The sequence below is a fragment of the Canis aureus genome, chromosome 5, assembly GCF_053574225.1.
Source record: "Canis aureus isolate CA01 chromosome 5, VMU_Caureus_v.1.0, whole genome shotgun sequence".
Taxonomy (NCBI): Eukaryota; Metazoa; Chordata; class Mammalia; order Carnivora; family Canidae; genus Canis; species Canis aureus.
Window position 1 is genome coordinate 8,356,895 of NC_135615.1, and position 18,620 is coordinate 8,375,514.

Consider the following 18,620-nt stretch of genomic DNA (forward strand, 5'->3'; position numbering starts at 1 on the left):
CATCTATTTCGATATCCATTTTGCATCACAGAGCATACTGGAATTAAAGGAACACAGGCTTAAGGTGTCAGGGAGTGTGGGTTCAAACGCTGACTGCCATGACGGTTCAGACGTGGTTCACCCCCATGAAGGCTGTTTCTTCATCAATGAAAGGGGAGTAAGACTGCTTTCTTTCAGGACTACAGGAGCAATTAGTGATATCAGTAGGTTTCCAGACACAGAGCAGGTGTTCCGTAGATGATTTTAGTACGAATTAAAATAACTTCGGTTGGTTTAGATGCCATTCTACCTTTTTTATCACAAAGACATTTCAAACATATGGTTTTCTATCCTCCTCCCTAGACAATAAGAGGATTTAGAATGCTTTTACTCTCATCACTCTCTCTGGTCTTATATTGTTTCTAGCTGGTATTTTCATTTTACTTTGCTTCTGACTCCCTTAAATGATTCGTTATGACTGATGCTTATTTAGATTTTACCAAAAAAAAAAAAAAAAAAAAACTTACCAGTTTATCTCCTCACTATCATTGCATACACTCTACTTCCTTCCTCCTAGGTTCATTATACTGTTTAGTAAAATATATATATTTATATATATACATATATATTTATATATACATATATAACATAAACATATATATGAACATATACATATATCTATTTGTAGTTTTTTGTTTTGAAATAATGATAGATTCACAGAAAGGTGCAATAAAAGGTTCAGGGAGGTCCCAAGCACCTTCACTCTGCTTCCAACAATGTTGACATTTTGTGTTAACTATAGACAATAACAAAACCAGGTCATTGAAATTGGGACAACACATAGAGCTTACTCAGACTTATACAAGCACTGATGTGTGTTTGTGTGTGTGTGTGTGTGTGTGTGTGTGTAATCCTATAAAAATGAACTGCTACCCCAACACTACCATGTAATTGTACCACCATAACAAGGCTCCCCCATGCTACCCTTTCATACTTATTCCCCCCACCCCCACCCCGGATAACCCCTGGAAACTACTAATCTATTCTCCATTTCTATAATTTCATCTGTATAGTGTTTTACATAAATGACATAGAACCTTTAGAGTTTGGGGCTTTTTTTCTTTTTTTGTCTGCATAATCCCCTTCAGTTTCAACCATGTTGTATGTATCAGTACCTTGTTCCTTTTATTCAGTAGAATTGCATGGCTTTGTTTAACTATGCACCCAATGAAGGATGCTTGGGTAGTTTCTAGATTTTGGTTATTACAAACAAAGCTGCTATGAACATTCATGTACAAGTGTCTGGGTGGACATAAGTTTTCATATTCCTGAAATAAATGCCAAAGAGTGCAATTGCTGGGTCATGTGGTAAGTCCATTTTTAGTTTTAAAAGTAACTGTAAAAAAAAAAAAAAAAAAAAAGTAACCGTAGGGCAGCCTGGGTGGCTTAGCGGTTTAGCACCACCTTCAGCCCAGGGTGTGATCCTGGAGACCCGGGATCGAGTCCCACGTTGGGCTCCCTGCATGGAGCCTGCTTCTCCCTCTGCCTGTGTTTCTGTCTCTCTCTCTCTCATGAATAAATAAATAAAAATCTTTTAAAAAAAGTAGCTGTAAAACTATTTTCCAGAGTGGCTGTACCACTGTACCATTTTATACTCCCACCAGCAATATATGAGTGACCCAGTTTCTCTGAATCCTTGCCACCATTTGGTGTTATCATTATTTATCATCTTAACCATTCTGACATGCATGTGGGATAGCTCACTGAGGTTTGAATCTGCATTTCCCAAAAGGCAAATGATGAATGTATTTTCCTGTGCTTATTTACTATCTTTACATCCTCTCCTGGGAAATGTCTCTTCCTGATTTTTTTCTCTATTCTCCAATTGGACTGTTTGATTTTTCCCAATTGAGTTTGAGAATTCTTTATATATTCTAGATACTAGTCCTTTGTCGATTATGTGATTACAGAGATTTTTTTCCCCAGACTATAGCTTGTCTTTTCATCCTCTTGACAGGGTCTTTTTTGGATGAGGCCCATTTTGTCAACTGTTCTATGAATCATGCTTTTGAGGTGATGACTAACAACTCTTCACAAAGCTCAAAGTCCTGAATAATATTTTGTATTTTGTATTTTTTTCTAAAGGTTTCATAATTTTGCACATAAGTCCATGATCTATTTCAAGTACATTTTTGTATATGGTTCAAGACTTAAGTTAAAGTCCTGGGTTTTTGTCTGTGAATATCCAATTGCTCCAGCATGACTTGTTGGAAAACCTATCATTTCTCCATTGAACTGCTTTTGCAATTTGGTCAAAATCAATTGGGCATAATTGTGTGGGTCTATTTCTGGGTTTTCTATTCCATTTCATTGATATATGTGTCTATCCCTCTGCCAACCCCACCCAGTCCTAATTACTGGAGCTCTATGGTAAGACTTGAAATCAGATAAATTAATTCTTTCCTCTTCATCCTTATTTGCCAAAATTGTTTTAATTATTCTAGTTCCTTTACCTTTTTAATATAAATTTAGAATAAGCTAAAAAAAACACCTTGCTGTAATTTTGACAGGAATTGTTTTAAACCAATAGATCTGTTTAGGAAGAAGTGACATTTTTTACTTTCTTGAGCCTTCTAATCTACAAAGGCAGTATGTCTCTTCAATTATTAGGTTCTTGGTTTCTCTCATCAGCATATTTAATTTGCAGATTTTCAACATACATGTTTTACTACATTTATACCTAAGAGTTTCATTTTCTTTGGAGCAGTTGTAAGTGGTATTGTGTTTTATTTTATCTTCCTTTTGTTTGCTATTAGAACATAGGAATACAATGGATTTTATGTGTTGATCTTTTATGCTCTGACCTTACTAACTCACTACTTCTATGAGGTTTTGTTTTTGTTGTTGTTGTTTTGGTACATTCTTTGGGATTTTCTATTAGATAATGTCATCTGGAAACAGAGACAGTTTTATTTCTCCTTTCTAAATGGCATGGCTTTGGGCATCTGGTGGTATAGTCAGTTGAGTGTCCAACTCTTGGTTTCAGCTCAGGTCATGTGCCCAGGGTTCTGGGGCCAAGCCCTGTTTTGGGCTCCACACTCAGCATGGAGTCTGCTTGAAATTCTCTCTCAGTCTCTCTCTGCCCCTCCCACTCATGCTATTTCTTACTCTCCAAAATAAATAAAATATTTTTTAAAATGGCATGGCTTGGGCAGCCCCGGTGGCACAGCGGTTAAGCGCCGCCTACAGCCCAGGGCGTGATCCTGGAGACCCTGGATCGAGTCCCACATCAGGCTTACTATATGATGCCTGCTTCTCCCTCTGCCTGTGTCTCTGCCTGTCTCTCTGTCTCTATGAATAAATAAAATAAAAATCTCTAAAAAAATGGCATGGCTTTTATTTATTTTCCTTCTCTATGGCACTCGCTAAAACTTCTAGAATTATGTTAAGAGCAGTGAAATTGGACATTTTCCTCTTGTTCTCAATCTTAGAGGCGAAACATTCATCCTGTCACCATTCAGTATGATGTTAGCTGTAGGGTTTTTGTAGCTGCTTTTTGTGAGATGAGACAGTTCCCCTCTATTCCTACTTTGCTGAGAGTTTGTTTTATTTTTTTTCAAATAATGAATGGGTAGAAGATTTTCTTCAAAGGCTTTTTATGTGTCAATTGGTGTGATCATATGATTTTTCTTCTTTAGCCTATTAATATGGTAGATTATATTGATTGAATCTCAAATATTGAGATGGCCTTGCATACCTGGAATAAATCACTTGGTTATGACATATTATTAATTTCATACATTGTTGGATTTGATTTTCTAATATTTTGTTGAGAACTTCTGAGGGAAAATACTTATGCTACTAGTTCTTTCAGCCAGAGTTCTGTGAATGCTAAAGTCTCTTCATTTTGTTTATTTGAAAATGTTGGGCAGCCCTCTGTGTCTCTCATGAATAAATAAATAAAATATTTTTTTAAAAAAAGAAAATGTCTTCTTTCTCTCCTCATTCCTTTTTTTTTTTAAATATTTTATTTATTTATTTATTCATAGAGACAGAGAGAGAGGCAGAGACACAGGCAGAGGGAGAAGTAGGCACCATACAGAGAGCCTGATGCAGGACTCCATCCCGGGTCTCCAGGATCACGCCCTGGGCTGCAGGTGGCGCTAAACCGCTGCGCCACCGGGGCTGCCTTCTCTACTCATTCTTAAGTAATAATTTTGCTGGTTAAAGAAATATTGGTTGAAAGTGATTTCCCCCCAGGATTTTGAAGATATTATTTCATTGTTTTCTGACTTCTTGGCTTATAAAAAAGCATGCTGTTGTCAGATTTTCTTTCCTTTTTATATAACCTGTCCTTTCTTTCTGTCTGCTTTAAAGATTTTCTTTTGACATTTGTTGTTTTGAAGTTTCCCCACAGTGGGCCTATGTGTGGATTTTTTTTTCCCCCTAAATCTTGCTTGGGATTTTGTCATGTTTCAGTTTTAAGGCTCAGGCCTGACTACAATTTTAGAAAAATTTTCATTTGTTATTTGTTCTACTATCATCTTCCCTCAATTATTCCTAGTCTTGTCTTCTGGTCTTGGTTGTCTTAGCCTGTCTCTGAACTGCCCTTCAGTGTTTTCTTCTTAATCTCTCCTCAGATTGTGAGATTTCCTAAGATTTATGTTCTAGTTGAATATTTCTCTCTCCAGTTGAATAACTGATTGGGAGAAAGCTGATGTGATTCCTTTAGTTAACTTTGTGGGTAAATAAAGTTAGAAGCTAATCAATCTCGAACAGGAAATGTTTTTTTCACCATTTTGATGTGATTATTTCTAAATTAAATCTGTAATGTCCTACCTGAGAAAACAAAAAATGTAATTGACATTTTGATTTATTACTAGTGTCACCATTATAAATTCAGTTCATTGATAGAGTACTTTCTATATGCCAGGTGCCACATTAAGAGCACTACCTGTATGATCTCACTTGTTCTTTACAGTTATTCTACAGGCAGGCATTTATGGAAGATGCTCAGAGATTGAATAACCTGCCCAAAGTCACATACCAGGTAAGTAATGGAGTTCTGATGAAGTGGCCCTAATAACTACATCAGCAGCTTCTGTGACAGTCAGTGTCCTTTTTTTGAGGGGAGGGGACACCGTAGCTACAGGTCTGAATAGCACGGGACAGTGCTGAATACCACAAACAGAAGCCACCACTGTAGCTCCAACCCAGCTTCTAGAGGAGTAAGAGTGTTCAAGGCAGGTTATGTATTACTACGGTTACTGCCCTCATATAAGATCCATTCTTTTTTTCAAACAGCCAAATTTTATCACTCAAAGTCTAATTCAAATGCTATTTTTCATTAAAAACCTCCCAAGTTACCAAAATTGGAATTCCTTTCTTTCCCTTTTCAGTACAGTATAGTTGTTAGGCGTGTGGACTCTGGAGATAGCCTGTGGGGTTCAAATCCAGGCTTTGCTGCTCAGCGTATTAGATAAGGCCTGGCATAGAGTAAGTGTTGGCGCAGAGTCAGTGCTTAGCAAGTTTTAGTTACTATGATGGTATCTGTGTTCATGCTTTCTTATCCGTATGCCACCCCCATTAGAACACAAGCTCTTGGGTGGCAGGAAACCATCTTATTCTAATTTCCAAACACCTGCAGAATCCAAATTCTTCTCACCACTTCCTCTGCTAACACCTTCATCTCCTTAGATTTTTGCAAGACTTCTAACCGGTCTCCCAACTCCACCCATGCCCTCTTTTATCTGTTCCAAACCCAGTGGCCAGAATCCAATCTTTAAAACTGAAGTGATGCCACTGCTCATAGTTCTGCAATATGGCTGTCTCCATCCTGATGGGGCCAGCATAGTCCAATCTTTGCTGTTGTAAAAGCCTTACATTATCAAATCCCCATTGCCTTTCTGACTTCATTCCCTACTTCTCTGCTAATTTGCAGCTCCAACCACAGTGGTCTCCTTGATGCTCCCTGAAGGCTCCAGACATGCTCTTGCTCAGAGCCTGTGCACTGGCTGTTCCCTCTGCTTGGAATTCTCTGCGTGGCTGACTTTTCACACACTCCAGGTCACAGCTCAAATGCCATTTGCCCAGTGATGGTCTCCCCATCATCCTTTTTTAAAATGGCAGCTGTCACACCATCATGTCTTCGGCATGCTCTGTACCCATACGCCTATTTTATTTTTCTCCATAGAATTTATACCATCTATTATAAATTTTATTTACTTATCATCTGCCCCCACCAACAGAATAAAAGCTCCAGAGGATCAGGAGGTTGTGACTGTTTTGTTGATTGCACTCCAGAGTGCTTTAGTAGAAACTCAGTAAGGATTTGTTGAAAGAATGATTTTCTTTCTTCCTACCTAATATGAGCACCATATGCCCTGTAGGTATTTAATATGTATTTGTTAAATTGAACTCTTCTAAAGAAGGCTCCTTCATTAATTGACTTTTCTTAAGAAGGCAAATGGAAGCATAGGAAAATATGTAACTCCAGAATCATGCAAAACCAACCCAACTGATGAACCAAAGCATACAGCATCTTGTTCCAAAGAACTTTCTTTCCTAGGAAGATCTTCAGCTGCTATTGGTCTCATTCACTTGCCTTTGCTTTGTCAGTACCAGGAGCAATATGAACATCTGGTGCTAACTGCCCATGGTTGCGGCTGAGTTCCCCTGGGGCAGACAGTGGAGGACAGGTGAGAGGAAAACCTGGATTCCAGAAATGGGATGCGTGTGCAAAGGGGCGTGAAGTCATATGGCAACATCATCCACCCTTCCATTTTTTGAATGGAATTTGAAGTTTTTAGTCTATCTAAATCTGTCAGGATGGAGGGCGGGAGGGTAGATGAAGGTGATTCTGGGATCACAGGATCAAAAACAGGGATGGCACAGAGTAGCAGGTGCAACAGAGCTTGTGACCAGGATGCCTGAAGCTCAGGGTGAGAAGGATGCCTATTCCCAGACATCTTGTGAGGGCCTTCCTAGTGATGTGTGCTGGGATTAAATACTCTAGTAAGGACCTTATCCAGTCCAGACATTTCAAGCCTCCATGCTTTCCTAACAAAATATAATAACTACTTCCCATCTTTTATTGAGGACTGATTAAAATGCCTTCATGTGGGGCGCCCGGTTGATTCAGGTGTTTAAAGGCCGACTCTTGATCTCAGCTCAGGTCTTGATCTCAGGGTGGTGAGTTCAAACCCTGTGTTGGGCTCCATGCTGGGTGTGGAGCATACTTAAAAAAAAAAAAAAGAGGGATCCCTGGGTGGCGCAGCGGTTTGGCGCCTGCCTTTGGCCCAGGGCGCGATCCTGGAGACCCGGGATCGAATCCCACGTCGGGCTCCCGATGCATGGAGCCTGCTTCTTCTCCCTCTGCCTGTGTCTCTGCCTCTCTCTCTCTCTCTGTATGACTATCATAAAAAAAAAAAAAAAAAAAAGAGCTCTCATGTGGCACCACATTGTGAAGATGTTTTATATCTTCCCTAGGGCATCCTATGACCCTAATTCAGTGATCAACAGCAGCAGTAGCACTTGGGAACTTGTTAGAGCTGCATATTTTGGGGTCCCGCCTTAGATCCACTGAATCAGAAACCCAAGAAGCAGAGTCAGAATTGTGTGCTTTCACAAGTTCGCTGCTAATGTTTAAGAACCACTGTCTTCAATGAGAAGCGTCATGAGAAAGAATGCAGAAGGGTAAGTGGATAGAGACCAGCAGAGTAGGTACGATCTTACTCAGGGCAGGGCTCTCTCTGATGAGCAGAGGGGAGGGGGTCGTGCAGATGTGGGGGTGCCAGGTGTGAGGAACTGGATCCAAGCAAAGAGAACAGCATGGGCATGGTTTCTGAGGTGGGAGACTGGACCCCTGGAACAGTCAGGAGGCAGAATGGCCTGGTGTACCCACGGCTTCATGTGTGTAGTCTGATTTATGTATATTTTAAAGTCCCTACATAGCTACCATGTGTCTTTAGTTATACTGAAATTTCCTCAAATACAAGAACCAGATTTCATATATTTTCTAAATAACTCACCATGGCACCCTTAACAGTGCCAGAAACTGAATAGCTTCTTAATAAATGCATAAATATATAAATGGAGAAAAAAAAACTGGGAAGTAAGCAAAACATGTGGGGGAAAAGAAATGAAAGATTTATTTTGATCATGTTTAGCTTTATGCTACTGGGAGACATGTAGCCAGAGATGTCTGAAAGCCAATTAACACCTTAGAAAAATTCTAAAAGTGAAAAGTTGGTGGAAGTACCATTTTTAATGACATTAACCAAATTTTTGAGAATTCAAACTCAGCATGATGAAATTAGGAGCTTTTCTTGGGATACAATTAGATGTCAAACAACTTTCATTTTCTAAACTGGAGGATAGGGCTTGAGAAATGTGAAACAGAAAAGTAGTAACAGAAGCTGAGTCTGGAGACACCTGGGTGGCTCAGTGGTTGAGCGTCTGCCTTTGGCTCAGGTCGTGATCCCAGGGTCCCAGGATCGAGTTCCGTATCGGGCTCCTTGCAGGGAGCCTGCTTCTCCCTCTGCCTGTGTCTCTGCCTCTCTCTCTGTGTCTGTCATAAGTAAATAAATAAAATCACTAAAAAAAAAAAGAAGCAGCTGAATCTATACCAAAGGTTTTTTAATTTTCCCTTACAATGTCAAGAAACCAAGTCAGTGCACTGTGCAAAGGCTAACTAAAATAAACAGAAAACTTGACAAATCTAATTGTCCTGCCTTGAAGAAAGAAACATTTAAGGTTTGTGGCAACTACCATAAGGCTGACTATACCCTCAAATGAGAAAAAAGGTAGGAAGAAAAAAGGTGTCCTGAGCCCTGCATAGGTCTGCTGGGTGGCTGTAACCAAGTCTCACAGACTGGGGAGCTTTACAATGCAAGTTTATTTTCTTACAGTTCTGGAGGATAGAAGTCTGAGATCAAGGTGGTGGCAGAGCTGTTACCTTCTGAGGCTTCTCTTCTTGGCTTGAGGATGGCACCTTCTCCCTGTGTCTTTGCATGGTCTTTCTCTATACCTGTTTTACCTGTGTCTTTACCTTCTCTTCTTATAAGTGGGGAGGGAAGGGTATCATTCAGCCAATAACAGCCCCTAGGAAGGTGGTTCAGACTGACAAGAGGCTAAACACCATTGGAGGGGTGCCTCAGGGCTCGCTGGGCTGGCTGTCATTTCCAAAGAAGCTTCTGGATGGAGAGCGAGTCCACTGGTGGTCCACACAGAACATCATCTCCACGCTTCAAGGCTGTTTACTTGTAATCCCATATCCCAGAGCAAACTCAAAAAATATGGACAGGAATTCACCAGTTCTTTCGCCAAAGCAGACATATGTCTACCCTCTAGCAGTGCAGAACCGGTACCTTCCTATGTTCTCATACTCTGCCTGAAATACAAGAAGCTGCCAAAAAATCTGTTTCCAGATGTCAGTGGGCAGCCCTCTGGAGGCCACGGCTAGAATGACACCACCTAGGATGGAGTTCTATTTGGGTGTATGACAGAAAGCTAGCTTGCATCTTCATATTGTTTTCAGTGTTTCACAGAATATTCTTTAAAGGCTGATGCAAAAAATGTGTGGGAATTCTTATAGAATTCGATGAATGTAAAGGGTTATATTTTAAAGTCAGCTTTTAAGAACAAATTAACTTGGCAAGAAACTTTGAAGTGTGTAATGAATCTTCATTTACCAAAAAATAGTGAGACACAGGCAACGAATTCTTACGTTGAGTTTTCACAGTAAAGGAAAACAAAAGAGACAGATTAACTAAATCTTTCCCCCAAAGCATAGTTCAGGCAACATCTCTTAACGTCTCATCTCTTATTCCAACCAAACCATAGCAGGGCACATTAGAATACATCCTCTGAATTCAGATACTCCCAAACTCATTCCTGGAGAGAGTATAGAGTAACAGCTAGTATTATTAGAACACATTAAAAATTTGGAATTTTGCCTCCATGGGGGTGATGGGAGAGAGGAATCTCTCCCATTCCTTCTCTAAGTCTCTTTTGTCATTCAAACCTTCAGCCATGACCTGCCCCTCAAAATTTCCCTTCCAGCTGCAGTTACCCACCCTGATGAGATAATGAGTGGTCAAGAGCCAATCACCTAAGGGCCAGGTCAACTATCGAAACTGTATCAACTCTACCTGCATATCAGATGAGATCACCAGAAACCTGCAGAGTCCAAGAAAATGTGCCTCCTAACAGTGTGGCTTCATATGGGGTCCTGGGATTTTGAATTTTTATGTAGCAATATGAAAAACTTTCATAAAACAACTGTTATTACATAGAACTGTCTATTACATAATATGTTGTCAACAACATCAAGAGGCAGGAATTCTCAGGTTATAATGCTTTAGACTCTTCTTTCTAATGAGCTGGTACAAACCTGCTTTTAAATAATGGAATCCACTTGACTCATTAAATTTCCCCTTTTATCTTCTTTTTTTTATTTATTTATTTTTGTCTTGGCTGCAATTACAGCAATTATCCCTATCTTAATTTTTCTGGCACACATTTTGTGCCCAACTGCTACTTGTGTTAATTCTTGTTTTAATGGTTCTTATATACTTTTATTGTCTTTGAATGAGCCCAATCAAATCTATTTTGGATGTAGAGAGATATAAATAACAGATAAATCTTGCCTTACTTTCTTCTGTTGCCTTGTGAAACCTGATGAAGGGTTCTTTTTTGAATAAGAGTATTTTTTAACATCAGAAAAGAAGGCAAAAACATTTTCTAGGTGTCTGGGTTAGGCTGGGGTATCACAGCTTTGAGAGAAAGAGAGATTTCATACTTGCTTACGGGAAGGTTGATCTCCTAAAATAGCTTTGGAAATGTAAGTCATCTTTCTAGTTATCTAACCCCATAGCTCCACCTGGAGTATCCAAATGTTTTATGTAAACTTTCCAGAAGATGACCTGCAAAATCTAGGTTTGGCAACACTCCAGTTGTACAGGGGGAAACAGAAATGGCAGACCCCAAGTCTTCTCCAAGACCCCTCTTTGTTACCACCTAACCAAAGACAGGCCCTGTAGAATAACGGCGGTGGCTGGGGAGGGCTGTGATCCTTAGAAGCCATCACATCTATCACTCTGGTTGATGTTTTTCTTATCTGCATCCTGTCTGCAAAATACCTTCAAGATATTGTTCAAAGGCACAAATCTCCTCACATATCCTATTAACTAAATGCTTTCTTTGAAGTCTGAAAAATCTGTTAAAGGGTTTCAACCCAGGAGTTAACAGCAAGAGATTTCGAAAGACATCTGATGAACTTCATTTTTTAAAATAAGCACAAGGAGCACCTGGGTGGCTCAGTCGGTAAAGCGTCTGACTTTGGCTCAGGTCATGATCTCGGGGTCTTGGGGTCCAGCCCCGAGTTGGGCTCCTGCTTCTCCCTCTACCCTTCCCCCCCGCCTCAAGCTCTCACACTCTCTTTTTCTCTCAAATAAATAAAAACTTAAGAAAGAAAACAAAATAAACACAAACCAACCATGAATCTACACAGTCATCTTTTACAAGAACATTCTTTCTTATGGATGAAATGAAAGCCAAGAGGGTAAGCTTGGATAAGTATATTCCCTTCTTTCAGAAAACCTCATATATGAAAACCCAAGCTTATGAAGGAAAATTGGGAACAATTACTCGCATTGCAAAACCATGCATCAGTATACCAGAGGATTTCTTGAAAAATTCCTTTCAGTGGTTAATTCCCAGCCCCAACCTCATCTTTTTTCTTAGCTTAAGAGTCGATGCAGTTTACGAAAATCTACATTTCGGGACATTCATTCCATCGAGTGCAAGCAAACTAGGAGGCAATCCTTTTGACTCACTCAATGTAGCCAAATTAAAGTACTCAAGGACTTCTGTTGTATAGAGGAAATTTCTTCATAATCCCTTCTCTTTTTTCCTTCCCCCATGCCTGGTCTATTGATGCTTTTAGTGTGTGTGTGTGTGTGTGTGTGTGTGTGCAAGAGAGAGAGAGAGAGAGAGACAGAGAGAGACAGAGACACACACAGAGAGACAAAGAGAGAGATAAAGAGAAAGAAAGAGAGAGAGAGCAGTTCAGCACAGCTCACTTTCAAATGAAATCTTATATAAAACTCCAATATTTCGTGAGAAAACTCCACAGAACTCTAAAGTTCTAAGAAACATGGTCGAAAACACCTATATTGGCAGGCCATTCTCCAGTTCACTGCCAAGTCTCTAGAAGTCATCAGTTTGTACCTGCTGGTCTTTATATTTTCAGAAACATGAGGAACAGGGGACATTCCACAAATATATTGTATTCTACAAATACAGGAAATCAGTTCATGTGTGCCAGTCAGGGTTCACTTGCAGAGCCTGACCTGACTCTGGTTAACTTACGTGAAAACAGATTTATTAAATGGCTTGCACCATCGTTGGGCTGAATTTTCACTGTAGCACTGGGACACCGCAGGACCTGTTTGACAATGAGGAAGCTTCCTGCCACCCTGGACTGCTGTGAGTCCAAGACTTGCTGCCTTGAGCAGGAAGCTATTCGTGTGGTCAGAGACTCACTGCAGGCCACACTTGTGTCCTTGGCACTAGAAAAATGGGATGCCTTGCATTTTGACTCTCAACATAAGCTTCAGTGACCACAATGTCCCTGGGACAATGACAAATGACGCTACAGAAAATCCAAAAGCCTCCACAAATGCCTTGGTCCCTCCCTACTTTTGGAACCCAGAACATCTGATATTCTGGAATGACTGTGCATTCCAGCCCCCCGGAGTGAAGGAAGGCTGGAGTGGACGACGCCAGTCAACCACCATACCCACCCATGCCTGTCCACTTAGTTCCACGCTAGAGAAAGCACTCTGCTAAAATGAGTGGGAAATATCAGTGAGGGAGACAGAACAAGAGAGACTCCTAACTCTGGAAAACGAACAAGAGGTAGTGGAAGGGGAAGTGGGAGGGGGGACCGGGTGACTGGGTGACGGGCACTGAGGAGGGCACTTGATGGGATGAGCACTGGGTGTTATGCTATATGTAGGCAAATCGAACTCCAATAAAAAATATACAAAAAAACCCCACTCTCCTTTTAGGGTCTCCTTTTAGGGTTGTCCCCTAAAAAGATCTGGAATGTGCCCCAAAACTATTGATCTGCTTTGAAAACTCTCTGTAAATTCTTGTTTTTATATCACATTTCAATCACTCCTGGTGCTTAAGAAAACAAATTTCATAAATGTTGCACTTACTCTATAGAGCAGCCCTTCTTAACATTTGTCTGAAATTTATTTCTCTTTCAACTATCCAAGGGCTAACCCTTCATGCTCAAACAATCGAGTACTCAAATGCGAGTCTTCGAGTCTCTGCCCTGGCCCACTTCGTAGATGGGGGTGGTTTCTTCAACCCTTTGCCTGAACCTCCTACTCTTGTGCACAGGAGGGAAGATTCTGGTAAGCTCGAACCTTCCCCCCCTCCCCCCCCTCCCCACTGAAAGTGTTGTCACAGAATGAGCACCCTACCCTCATTGTCACCATTTTGGAATAAAAGAACATAGAGATGCTCAGTGATTCACATGCACCGAGAAAATTCTCGCTTAATTAATCTAAAATCCTCCCAAGCCATTTAAAATCGTTGTTTATTGAGGCTGAGTCTTGAGGAGGAGATTTGTTCCAGAAGTGGCAACACCTCTGGCTGCTGGGCTGGTTTGGGAGGTCTTTTTCCTGTCGCTCACCATTCAGAATACAGTCAACAAAGGCATCTGGCTGCAGCTTGGAGGAAGTTGCTACTGCTGTTCTTGTTTTCACAGGAGTTTTATTTTCAAATTCCTGAGGGCACCCAGAAGGGTGGGAACATCTTGTGGCTACCCTTTCCCCAAAGCCAGGCGGTGGAGCGGCCAGACCCCAGCCCTTGCCCAGGGTCACATTCCAGACAGGCATTCATAAGATGGCCATGATTAAAAGCAAAGGACTCATTAAGACCCAGGCCTAATATCAGCGGGGCAGTTTTTCATGGAAATGAAAAAAGTGGAGTTCTAAAACCGAGCTCCACTGCAAAGCGGTTTTATTTTGTAGACTTCCTCTCTCCCAGTCCTCTCTATTTTCACTGAAGACAGAGGGAAGGAGCAGTAGGATCAGTTCCACCGAGAAAGATGTCATCTGAGCCGTGGACGGGTGGAGGGGCAGAGGGCACAGACTCCTCCACCACTGCAGGGGTGAGCACACAGGGTGGGCACGTCGTAGGAACCTGGGCGTGTTGGGAATCACAACTTTCTTTCCTCACTCTCCTGCTTTGTGAATCTCCACGAGAGGCTAATTTTGGCTGCCGCTTAGGAATGGACTTGTGGGTTTTGCCATCATTTGGCCATGCCTGCAGTCCCAGGGCCCTCTCCCTGACGGGAGGCTCGCATCCTGCACGCAGGGGGCTTGTTACACAGACACCAAGGAGGTCTAACTAACTTCCCTGTGCTGAATGACACCTTGGGGCACCCCCCACACCGTCCTTCTCTGGCCTCCATGTCTTCTGAAAGACTCCGAGACAGGCGACATACACCATGTCCCATGCCCCATGCCCAGTCCCCCTGGGCTCCTCCTAAATACGCTAATGTGATAGAAAGGAGGAATCAGTCAGGTGGAAAAATGATTAAGCAGACAGGTTTATCTCCAGGCACAGGCTGCTGAGGTGAGAGCAGGTCTCTTCCCCTCCAGGGTGCCAGAGAGGTCTGAGGAGGCTGTGCAGTCCCAGCCCCACTCTCGAGTCACCCAGACACCCCCCCCCACCGCCACCCCCAGTGCAGCCTGTGCTGGGGGCTCCTTGTAAACATGAAGAGGCTCGGACTCACTCCGGGCTCTGGGGCCACAGACCCTACGGATGGCAGGCGTGCTGTTCCAGGGGTGACACATGGGGCAGCCACCGGGGTGAAGAGAGTGAGGCACTACCTTAAGGGCATAATTCAAGGGGCCTCCCATAAGGCAGCTATCAAGATAAATAATATTTCCATGTGTTATTTTTTACAAGTCAAAAGCAACGTAAAAACAATCCATCATGAACAAAGTATGAAAAATTTTTAAATAAAGACAGGATCAACGGAGCTTCAGGGCGAGATCTTGAAATTCTGCAGATGAATATAAAGTGACAGGGTCCAGATCCCAAAAGTTCTGTGGAGCACGGACAGTGGGTCTGCAGGAGGTCACAGCTCAGTCTGTCTTCCTCAACCCCGCTCCACCCCCCCCCACACACACCACACACACCTGGTCCAAAGCCTCTCTGGGGCAGGTGGAGTCATAGCTGTGCTCCTCCTCCACCACCAGGTGCTGGGGGACACCCAGGGCTCCTGGTTCTGGGCTCTCTGGGGAGCCTGCCCTGCCCCGGAGCCTGTGTGTGCATATTAAGTAAATCACACTCGGGATTTTCCCCGAACACAAGGCTGAGCCAGGCCCCTGGCAGAGAGACTCTGTTTAGACTCTCCCTGACTCACACTTTCCTGTTTATTTCCCATCCAGGCTCAACTGAATTACACCACAAGGCCAGGTGCACCTAGGGTGACATTCCCAAACTGGCCACCAAGAGGCGATCAAGGGAAGCACCAACCCCCCTGATCCTGCACCAGCCTCATTCCTCCAACCGAGTCCTCTTGCTTGGGCAAACTTCTCATTCCTCTCCTCTCTGCTCACTGTATTCCTGTTTCTATCCAAGAGTTGTAAAAAGTCACAGGCCACAAGGTGTCTCTTGGAGCTGGAAGAGTAAACACCTTGGATGCACTTTTGTTTAATCTGCTGTGACTCTGCTCGTAAGGACTGTCACAGCAAGGTGTGCTGAACGCTTTGCGGGAGCACAGCCACTTCAGGAGAAAACACCAGTGATCTTCAGCAATTCCTAGGGCAAGGTTGTCTCTGGCTCCTGCAGCCTCTCTGCCCCAGGCTTGCTTCCTGAACATGGCCAGGAACTACCCCTGCTGCCAACCCTGCTTGGCTGCTAGAGGAAACTCCCACCCGCAAGACAAAGGAGCCATCATCCCTCAGGCTCAGTGGTCCCCAGGTATGGAGGGAGGCATGCAGGCAATTATTCTATCTTCATTTTATTTTGCAAAGCACAGGCTGTCTTTACAGGGACCTGCAGTTCACTCATTTCCTGCAAAGCACAAAGGAGAAATTCCACTCCCGGATTGGCTCCTGCTCCCTCAGGCAGAGCGGGACAGAGTACAGCACTGCGTCAAGCAGTTGGAAGGCTCCAGCCTGGGGCTAGGTGTGGAAGCCTGTGTCCCTGTGTTGTCTTGACCCTGTCCTGGCCCAGGATGTTCCTCGGGTGTATCACACCCCTGTGTGTCCCACTCCTTCAATTGTACGGGAGACTAAATAGGAACTGGAGGCCCACTTCAGCCATCAACCGTGTGACTTCAAAACAAAAACAAAAACAAAAACAAACCCCCCAAAACCAAAAAGCAAGAAAAGAAAAAAGCAGATTGTTCTTTGCTGCTTTCTTCTCTCATTGGTAAAATGAGGGCCCTGGATTAGTAATCTAAAGTGAACTATATAAAATTTAATGTTAAAATGTAACATTGATAATACAAATAACAATAGTTTGGGGTTTTCTTTTGGGGGGGTGGGCAGCAAGGACAATGTTTGCAACCAGTCTTCCTATAATCTGCAACCAAGGGAACAATCAGCATTCCTCCCCAAAGCTTTCAGCTCTTTTCTCCTCCAAGCAAGGCATTTGCTAAGTTTTATGTGGCATCACTTTGCTATCTTCTGTAGACGCCAGACCCTGAAGCCTTTTGTGGGCTGATCCTGTTCCTGTACCCTCTTACCCCATGACCCCAACGATCTGCAAAAATAAGTACTGGTCTGGAACATTGAAACAGCTGGTTAAGCTTATGAAATCGGCAGAGAGGTCTAAATCCTTATGAACTGTACATTTTGTTAAAGGCCAAAACATTTTTTTAAAGTAAAGTGAGACAGAAATTGAATTTCCAATATAAAAGAGCAAATGATAAGTGGTAAAGGCAGAACAATAGAATCCTTCTGCTTTCCTTAAATGCTTGTTGAAAGGAAAAGCTATGCCAAACACATGCCGAGCCCCTCCATCCTTCCATGCGGTGGTGGGAATAGCCCTGTGTTTATGGTTTCACTGTCACAGAGCCTGGGCCAAAAGACAGCTTGGACATGCTATTTCCTCAGCTTGCTGTTAAATTAGTCAAGTGTCGTAGTACTTGTGTTTTCACAAAAAAAGACCTAATTAACATTTGGATGCAGGCATATATGTTCAGAAGTATAAAAATGTATATACGCAGTAAAAAAGGGGCATTGGAAACTGCCCTCTGAGGCTTACCTAGAGATCTCTCTTTTGTCTGGTTGGTTGACCTCACCACTGGAAGACTTGCTCGAGTTCGGCTGCCTCTGGAAAAAGGACTTGGAACTTCTCCCTCAGACATGGCTTCCAAAGAATCACCAGACGTCTCTGATAAATGCTCGACTGGGTCACCCAAATTGGGAGGCTGGGGACTATGAGACAGTTTGGGGCTTCTTGTCTGCAAAAGGCATTTGAAAGAAAGTAGGAAAATAAATGACTATTAATTATGCTGAAAACGTTTTCAATATCATCAAGGTCTGCCAATCTGGGCCAACAGTATGGCAGGGGAAAAATCCATCAGAGTGACTGGACCCAGAAAACTGAAGATCCAGTGGGTCAAAGTATCAATTGTGAAAGTTACTGGAAAAAAACACACCCCACATTGTCCCTGAGTAGTCCATTAAGATTTTTATCACTGCGCATCTACTGTACAAATGTCAGCTTGAACAAGGAATTGAGGATGAGCCACATCCTAGGAAAGAATGATGGCAAATCAATTCCTTTGGCCAGACAAATTTTAACGGTTGTTATGACAACAGATGGGATTGTACACGTTTATATATACCTAAATGGATGAGGCATTCACAACACAATAAAGTGAACACAACCAGTCCTTTAAAGTCTTACATTAAGACTGCTTCCAAAATCAGTAAACCAAGATTGTGAGGGAGACATTTATATCACAGTTACATTTTTTCCTTTGAGACAGAAATCCCATAGGTAAGATTATGTTTAGCTTTGGTTATTACTTACCTCAACAATCGGCAGAAAGGACCTAGAATAACTTGCACACACACGACACATAACTGAACTTTTAATTATCTGTACTGTAGTGGAAGGCAATTTCATGTGTAAGATGCTCATAATCCATTAGTCAAGAACATTCCTTGAACATGGACTATTGGTTGAGCATTGTGGGAAATGGAGAAAAACAGACAACATGCTGCCCGACGTCAAAGAGTTTCAGAACTAATTGGTGCAATTAGTGAAAGGCACAAAACAGCACAAGATAGTGTATAATGATGTGTAAATGAGGAACTGTGTGGGTACATCCATTCATCCTTCCAACAGACACATATTGAGTACCCACTATGTTCCAGGCACTGTGCTAGGTACTGGGGCCAGAATGATGCACAAAACAGACTTGCCTCTGGCCTCATGGTGCTCATAGTCTCACCAGGGGACCAACAACAAAGACAAAGGTAAAGCCGTGGTGAGACTATGTTAAGTCCAACTGGTGGGAGTGGGGTACTTGAGCGGAGAAGTCGGAAAGACACGTCAACTGTGTTCTCAAGGAAGAGGTAAGGTGGGAGGAGGTG

The 18,620-nt window shown here is 42.4% G+C and overlaps 1 protein-coding gene across 13 annotated transcripts in view; it reads right to left on the reverse strand.

Annotated features, from left to right (window-relative positions):
* KIAA1217 (KIAA1217 ortholog) overlaps positions 1-18,620 on the reverse strand; it is a 433,991-nt gene that overhangs the window by 118,436 nt on the left and 296,935 nt on the right. For all 13 annotated transcript variants that reach the window (XM_077896782.1, XM_077896784.1, XM_077896783.1 and 10 more), the window contains one exon: positions 17,281-17,479. In XM_077896782.1, the coding sequence (XP_077752908.1) occupies positions 17,281-17,479 (199 nt within the window). The remainder of the gene's footprint in view (positions 1-17,280; positions 17,480-18,620) is intronic.